The sequence below is a fragment of the Mya arenaria genome, chromosome 16 (assembly GCF_026914265.1).
Source record: "Mya arenaria isolate MELC-2E11 chromosome 16, ASM2691426v1".
Lineage (NCBI taxonomy): Eukaryota > Metazoa > Mollusca > Bivalvia > Myida > Myidae > Mya > Mya arenaria.
In genome coordinates, this window is record NC_069137.1 from 21599570 (window position 1) to 21608825 (window position 9256).

The following is a 9256-nucleotide window of genomic DNA, read 5'->3' on the forward strand; positions in this document are numbered from 1 at the left end:
CTGCTTTCCATATGTATTCATCCTTTTCGCTAAATTGAAACATTTCTATCATTTGTGGTGCATTTTATTTGGGAGTAAGAGTGGATCTTTAAGTTGTTCTAAGTTTCAGGTTTTATTTCGTCATTTGTACCTTTTACAGTACTTGAGTAAGATATGTTTCATTGCATATATACATTATATCACAGTACCCAAATTTATCACAAAAACAAATAAACAAAAATTATCTTTAAAAAATGTACTCGTCCGTTGTAAACCAGCGGTATGACTAGTGTTCGAATTGTTTGAATGTTCGACAGGTAGTAAAAATTGTTCTTGGTTTAATTGTTGTTGGGTAATTCCTGAGTCAGTGCAACTTTTTTGAAAGGAATACCATAAGTTTACACAGTATAACAGAGTATTGCAATGCTTGACGAAAGACGTGTTATTTTTAAATACAGAAATGTTTTTAATCATAAAAAGGTAACGATACGCCATGTGCTGTATTATTAGATTTAGTGTAGGGCGTGAATTGATATATGACCAACAGGAACCGAGTTCTTGAGAACATTCGTTTACATGATAATAATAAAGCGAAGTTTGCTTGTGGCGTGCAACTTATCGCTCCTTTAATATAAAAACAAACTATTATTAAACAAACTATGATATTAAACTAGTATATTACGAAACATAAAATAACTCCTCATTCTACATTAGTTTATTAATAAAGATTTCCTTCTGTATCTATATGATCCGCAATTGTTCATTTCTATTTCTATATCGTCAGCTAACTGGTCAGCAATTAAGCACAACACCGTTTTTTTTTAAAGTAGGTCTCAACGCAGGAAAGGAAACCAAAGCAGAACCGTATTACACAAAAAACAGTTAAGTCCAAAAACAGTGAGTATACTATTTTTAGCGTTTTACTTGTTGTTTTTACCCTGAAAAGATGATTTGTCTTATTTCCAGTAAAAATCGTTCTAAAAGGGAACTAAAATTATACAACTTAAGTGATCGAAAGAGCTCGTTTCCGATACTCCTTTATCTTTTTTACTAATGTTACAATGACCAATGGGATTTCTAGTTTAAGTTTATTATGACCAATGAATATCTTTATTTTGATACGTTCATTTCTGAGAACTTCTCAGGAAGTCAATATGATTTCATATACACTTTACTGCCGATTTTGTTTAATTATGTACCAAATTGTATTGAGGCTTAATGATACCTTTGTTACTTAGTTTTGTATAAAACAAACTGGGTTTCAAATTATGTTTAATTTAGACTTAAATGCGACATTCCCAATTTCCTTTTCGCAAAAAAACTCAATATAATACATGTTTACAGCGCCAGTGGCGGAATTCTAAAATTATGATTCTTTAAATAATGATTTACAAAATATTGGATAGTACATGTATGGTGGCATATTACTACCGCAAGATAACTAACATGATAATGTTCGCGGATTTTTTTTTCCTGTTAACCGCTTAATGTTTACGCGATAAGTATCTACCAATACAATTGCTAGATTATTATCGCGAAAATTAAGTGGTTAATTGATTGTAGTGTTTTAACGTATGTTGTGTATAACAAAGTCTTAAGTGATTGCCATTGATGTGTATTATTGCATAAAAAATGTTTCTCAAGAGTAAAGTCATTAAGTTGTAAGTGCTGAATTGAAATTACTATGCAATCCACTTGCAGCGTAGCTAAATGTTAGTTTTTGGTATTGATTTGATTTAAACATATTTTATTGCATGACGATACATTTACACAATATATGATGATGATAACAACAAAGGAACAGAATCAGTGCAATGTAACAAAGCTTACGTTCGTATAAAAAGGACATGCAAGGGATTGGGCCACGAGTTTTTCCAACATCAGTTACGGCCCTTTCCCAAAATGTCATATGAAAAGCAAAAATGATTACGTTGTCACATAAACTATGAAACCAAATGTAATATTTCATGCATTTATGAAATGTTCATATACATAGGAATAAGAATAATGTGTCAAATAACTACGATACAAAAGATTTCTAATTAATAAATCGTATAATGCAATAAATAATAACAGATAAAGTAGAAGTTTAGCTAAGTGTAAGAAATAAGATTAAAGAGAGAGAGCTAGAGATATCAAGAGAGAAAAAGTGAAAGATAGGTGGAGTGCTCCTTGTGCTTACTGTGGAGTGTCTAAGAAGCGATTACTGTACTCTATATAGTGGTGCACTTCCGTAAATATTAAGTTTTTGGTATTGATATCCGTCCACATACATCCGAGGTTGTTTTCGATGCAAAATGGCCGAGGAGTTCCGAATGCCATTTTCCTTGGAAACGACCTCGGATGTATATAGACGGTTTACAATGTCAAAATACTTTACATTTAATTACGCTGGTAGTAGATCGCGTAGTAATTTGAAAGAATAAAATTACAGAACACACCTGACTCTGTACTGCTTTGTTATTTCCCAGGCAAAATATTCCCCTGTCGGACACTAAACATTAATCTTACATTATCAAGTACAAGCAGACACCAAATTTGTAGGAGTTGCCGCCACGAACTACTTTTACTACTGTACCGGCATACCATTCGGAACTCCTCGGCCATTTTTATCAAAAACAACCTCGGGTGTATGCCGGTACATCAGTTGAAGTAGTTCGTAAATTTTTGAATTATATCATTTATGAAATGAAGTGTTTTAGAATTATATTTATTGATCTAAGTTTAAATTGATTGTCAGTGAAGTATATTATTGCAAACATAATTAAGATTTCCAAGAGTAAAGTCATAAAGTTTAACTGCTAAATAAAATTACTACGCGATCTACTTACAGCGGACTTAAACGTACCTCTTTTTGAGAATGTAAACCGTCCAAATACATCCGAGGTTGTTTTCGATAAAAAATGGCCGAGGTGCTCCGAATGCCGGCATACATCCGAGGCTCGTCGTGTGGTGGAGATTGTCGAGGTGTTCCGGTTGAGGTATTATAGTAAATGTGACGCAAGGAGTGATATAAAGTCAAAGCTTTACTATGCAACAACAGAATGGCAGTGCGAACTGTCAAATTAACGTGATTATTAACAATAAGTCCCATTTAAACGAAACTTAAGTACCACTACTTTAATTAATTCAACAATCTCAATCGCATTGTGTTATCTTCACTGTAAGCTGTACAAATGTCCGTCACTATGTACATTCACTAAAGCTTGGAGAATATTTTTAAAGACATATTTATCCTTCGTTCTGATCCTGTTCTCTAGATTGTAAATGTGTTTCTGTTTGTCTTTGGAAAATCCCATTACCTGAAAAAGACGTATTTTGACTAAACGCCTCGGGTGACATTTTGCTCTCGGGTTGGCAATACCAATGTCACACATGCTGCCATGTGATATTTATATAATACGTTGATGAATAAAATTTAAGTTAAAATTTAAGACCAGTTTCTGCTTTTTGCTTTTAAGAAAAAACACGTTATAGTGTACATATATTAAAAACCAACCAGAAAGACGGTATTGTTTTGTCATTCTTTATTATTTCATTTGTATATGCATTTAACAACTTCCCAATTTTTCCAAAATAATACAAATACAATGCAATAATGATATTGTGAAAGATGTATGGGGAAGGGTCTTTACTAATAGCGGTGATAACAATGATTCGATTATTTGATAAACTGCTGATTCATTTATCGATCATAAAGCATTTCATTACAACTTGGAATTCTACTTTTGTGAGCTGACTTGGCGCTTCTTAAAACATCTTTGCTTTGCTTGCTTATTCCATCATTGCTATAGAAACTACAATCTGAATCAGTATCCATGTCATCAGCGTTGTTTAACTTTGCTTTCGTATCTCTCTTAAAGTTGTCTGAACTTTTACCATCATCGCTAAAAGTCCTTGCGTCTGCAATCATGGCGGATATGTCACCATGGATTGTTCTGTTCCGTCGTCGTTTGTCTCTGGCACTTGGCTTTGTTACACCTGCAGCTCGCTCAGACACGCCGTTAGTACCGTTCATTTTGCATGCATTGGATTTCCCATTGACTTTAGTTTCTCTTTCTGAATCTTTTGATTTTGGAGTTGCTTTATCGTTGCGTACATCACGCGAGGTTCTTTCATCTCGAGTTGTGGCATCTGGTTTACCATTTCTATAACTTGAAATAGCAACAGATTTTAAATTCTTCGGTTTTTCCTCATTATGTTGTTCTGATTTTATCTGACGAGCAACATAAACGTTAGTAGCGTCTATTTTCGCTTGGCCTGTATTCCGTTGATAAGAACGCGGACTCTCGCTTCTGGCTCTCATTCTCCGTCTTACTTTCGACATTTCATCAGCAACGTTTAGTTTCATATTCATTTCGCGTCTCCCCTTGACCCGGTCGTTTGATCTTCCATCTCTATTCCCAAACCACATAGTATTGGCTAAAGCTATTCGTTCATTGTCTGAATCCAACTGTTCCTTCTTGACGTATTCCTTATCCTCACGGAAATTGGGGCTCTTTGTTCGGCTAACTGGTATTCTCGAAATTGTAAGTTTTCGTCCCCTCTCTTGTAGATCTTTCAATGTTTCGAGAATATCTTGCTGCTTATTTTCATTATTGAGTCCATTGATATCCGATTTAGGATAGGTATCTTCTTCAGAAGTTTGTTTCACTTTATTTTCTGAACCACTGGATTGGTGTGTCGGAACTCGCGAAGCCATTTTAATATCATTTACCTTGGCGTTGAACGTCTTGTTTGAATTCATATAATATCCTTGGACATTTTCAAGAACATTCAGTGCTTTAATATCAGCTTCATCGCTCCTTGCTTTGTCATCTGTTTCACCAGTATTCCGACACAAGTCACGGACTGCAACAGTGTTTGAACCTTCGGGTTCCAATCGTCCATGCTCTCTTATCCCATTAGATATATTCTCTCCTTCTCCACCAGAGCTATCTTTATCTTGATTAACGTTATGAGTTATCGTACCTCCAACTATTTCCACACATGTTATTGTTCCAAATGTATCAAATTTGTCAAATACATCTTGAATGGTACTGTTACCTTCAAACTTTAAACGTGTTTTCTGTAAACTGTTCACTTGGTTTCTCAGTCTATCCGCTGTAGATTTATCAGGTCCATTTGCTCTTGCACTGTGGATACAATAAAGTTGTTCATGCATTATGGTTTAACGATATTTACGTAATAGCTAGATGACCTGAACTAAAATCTTAATGATGAAGACTGGGCGAAGTGGGTGAATCGAATGAGCTTTTTCTTAATCATTAAGATTTTAATTAAAGTCATCTAACTGATTTAGAATACAACATCATTGGCTGACACATTGTGAACTCAAAATCTGACACAGATATTGTGTATCGGATGATTGGCAGTGGGCGGCCCTTGAAACACCCGAGAAAGTTTAAATTCTTAGTGATTAAGCACAGTACTGAGTGGTTGCTTATCTACAATTTCATTGGCTGTAAATGTAGGTTGTATTCTTACATAAGGGACAACATGCAAACATGATCAATATCATAAATCATTTCCCCCATCCTTTTCTTTTAAGCTCTATTGTTGTTTAAACAGTAGTTTCATATATATTTATTTCAGTTTTCTTAACCAGTGTGCCGAAAGGGTGGATACTACAAACAAAAACCCATTCGGAACATCTCGGCCATTTTCCAATCGAAAACAACCTCGGATGAATGCTGGTACATCAGAATAAGTATTTCGTCAAATTTTAGATACTCAGTCTAGTATTAATTACCATTAGTTTTTAATGTGTATTATGCATTACTTAGTTTAAATTGGTTGCCAGTGAAGTGTATTATTGCTATAAATAATGAAAATTCACAAGAGTAAAGCCATTAAGTATATCTGCTATACTGAAAATATTACGCGATCTACTAGCAGCGTAGTTTAATATAAAGATTTCGGACATCGAAATCCGTACATATACCTCCGAGTTTGTTTTTTTCGAGGGAAAATGACTGAGGAGTTCCAATTTAAAAACTGGAAAAAAAATCTTGAAAAACAAAACTAGAGGACAATCGAATACAATTAATTTATGATATCTTCCTTCGTAAAAGGGGGCCATCTTTTGAACAGAAAGTATTTTTACGGTAATTTATACATGTACTTGTAAAAGCTCAAATTTAGTTTATAATTTATAAGTTAAATGTTTTAGCGTTTTCTTACCACTATTTGTTTTACGGCAAAGCCTTTATCGTAATGTTTAATCCATGATTGACGCCATTAACTACTTTATGTACATACGAAAAATAATTTATTTAAACAATTATGTCAATTATTTGCCGACGATTGTACAAATAATTGCCGGAGTATGTTTAGTTTAAACAGACCTAAAACGTTCATGCTTATCAACTTTAAGAAACTATTGAAGAGATATGGGATAATATCGTTTGTTTCAGAGGAAGATCGATTTATATTTTACCGAGTGCAAACCAAAAAAAACAACATTTCACGTATAAAGTATTTATTTTTTGGTATTCACGGCGTGAAATATGGCTACGCCACTCGTAAAATTATAGCATTTAGTTCGCACTCGGTGAATTATATTACGATGTAGGATAATGTTGTTTGTTTTAGGGGAAGATCGAATTATATTTCACCGAGTGCAAACCAAAAGTTACATTTCATAAATAAAATATTTACTTTTGGTATTCACGGCGTGAAATATGGCTACCCCACTCGTAAAATTATAGCATTTAGTTCACACTCGGTGAATTATATTACGATATAGGATAATATTGTTTGTTTCATGGGAAGATCGATTTATATTTTACCGAGTGCAAACCAAAAGTTACATTTCACAAATGAAATATTAACTTTAGGTATTCACGGCGTGAAGTATAGCTACGCCACTCGTAAAATTATAGCATTTAGTTCGCACTCGGTGAAATATCTTACGATCTGACGAGTGAGCACCAAGCGTTGTTATTTCACGAGTGGCGTAGCCATACTTTTGTGAAATATATTGCGATCTTACACTGAAACAAACAATTCTCCTCTAAGCAGTTTCTGTTGCATAATACATACCATTTCACAATTTCATTCACGTTAGCAACCGTTTCTTCCACTTTAAATGTTTCATTTTCCACCAGGTCCCGCAACTCTGCAAGCAGCCTCGTTTCAAGCTTCTTCAGTCGCAGCTCCAACTGAATTCTTGCCAAATCTATGTCTCTGAAATTAAAGAGTCTATCTTGCATGGATTTATAAAAAAACATGTCTTCTTAAGTATGTTTTTTAGGCCTAAAAAAATACATTTTGTTCGGGTAAACCGACCCTACCTACGGAATAGGCACCGACGCTACCGTTTTTATAGTTAGTTTGAAAAAAAAAATGAAAATCTAAAAAAATAATATTTATCTTTTTATTTTTTAATTGCTTTTCACTTTATAGTATAAACCCTTAAATGCTTTTACAGAAGATAACTCTAGCACCATTATCCAATGATGAAAATAACATTCTTATATAAAGGCTAATAAATACAAAAAAAGGCTACCTACCCTACATACTTTTGAAAAGGATGTAACCCTAACCAAACAATTTTTAGGCCTTAGGTATATGTATCATTATGTAAGAATATTTATGTATGTAAATTTTATATATGTAAGTATATTTATGTATATTGTGGATTGTCAGGTCAATGTTAAGGTCTTCTTGGCTGAATAATCTGTTGTTTATTAAAACTAATACAGTCTAACCCGTTGGCTCGAACTCCCATGGATCGGCGAAAATAGCCCTCGAGCCTTGGAAAATTTGAGCCAAGCGAGAATGCTTATCATCAGTAGAAAGAAATCGGTTTTTAACAATCAGCTGGAGCCAACGAGGAAATCGAGCTAAGCGTGTTCGAGCCAACGAGGTTCGACTGTATTTGCCTTTTAAAGATCTCTCAGGGTAGTATTGAACATTCTCACAATAAGATCAATGTTGTATGCCAGTTTATTACAATGAACTTTTAATTATTGGAGTTTTGAATGGAATAATGGGTGGTCGTTTTGGGTCACGGACATTACGGACCATTCACATTCACAAATTTACATAAGTTCTATGTACAATTATAAATCATTGTCCATAATTACCTCAAATATAATATAAATTTTGAACAAATTGTGAGTAATGTATAGTTCGTGGTACGTAATGTCTCAAAATAAGGTACATTATAAAGTAAAAACAAACTGTGAGTTAAATTATATATCATTGTCTGCAAATATGGTATGTTATAAAGTTAAAACAAACTGTGAGTAAAATTAGTTGTCATGTTCCGTAATGTCCCTAAATATGGTCCGTTATGTCCCCAAATCTGGTCCGTTATGTCCCTAAATATTGTCCGTTATGTCCCCAAATCTGGTCCGTAATGTCCCTGAATATGGACCGTTATGTCCATGGTCCGTAATGTCCGTAATTCCTCGTTTTTAATGTAAATTCGAATAAAAATAAATTATCATACCTTCTTACCAGCCCTTCGGAAAACTTCAACAGGCTTAGACATTCCTTGGCCCTTTGTGTACCTTCTTCAGATAATCTTTCTACACTGTCCATTCTTAATCCTTGGATAGTTTTGCAAACGAGATCAACTTTGTCTTTTTCTGCCCCTTTATTGGTTGTCACGAAGCTAGGTTTCGCTTAATAACTTCAGTATGTGTTCATATGGAATATGTTTTGAAATACTCGTTTAAGCCTTTCTGCAATGTAAATTCTTAATTCTTGGGTATTTTTCTCGCGTTATATGTATTCCACTTTGTCTTCAGATGTCTCTTGTGGCCTTATTTTATTTTCACGAAGCTAGGTATCACTTAATGACGTCCATCTTAGTATGTGACCATATTTAATTCCTATTGAGATACTCGTTTTAGCCTTCCTAAAATGTCAAATTTTAATTCTTAGTTATTTTTTCTCGAGTTATAAGTATTCCATTTTGTCTTCAGATATCTCTTGTGACCTTTTATTACTGTTTAAAATACGAAGCTACGTTTCACGTTGTAACGTCCTTCTCAGTATAGTCCCATGTTCAATCCTTAGATACTGGTTAAGGTGATTCTTTGAACTTTATGACACCAAATTCAATGTTATTTACTTTGATAGACTTTGCACAATATGCCCGTTTTCAAATTTTAAATATTCCTTCTCAAGTGTTCAATATGCTCTACTCAAATAAGAGTCCAAAGCCATTAACTCAATCATTGGATATGTTTTCACGCTTATTGACATTTGTATACAACATGATATTCTTAATACTCCTTATACCAATTGTTCGCCTTTTGATTGA

The 9256-nt window shown here is 33.9% G+C and overlaps 1 protein-coding gene across 1 annotated transcript; it reads right to left on the minus strand.

Moving 5' to 3' along the window:
• Positions 1 to 3664: 3664 nt before the first annotated feature.
• Positions 3665 to 9106, minus strand: LOC128221487 (uncharacterized). Its single transcript, XM_052930094.1, has 3 exons — positions 8438 to 9106; positions 7024 to 7167; positions 3665 to 5114 (listed from the first exon to the last, which is right to left on the minus strand). The coding sequence occupies exons 1-3, from the start codon at positions 8527 to 8529 to the stop codon at positions 3665 to 3667; spliced, it is 1686 nt and encodes a 561-aa protein (XP_052786054.1). The 5' UTR covers positions 8530 to 9106.
• Positions 9107 to 9256: the final 150 nt, after the last annotated feature.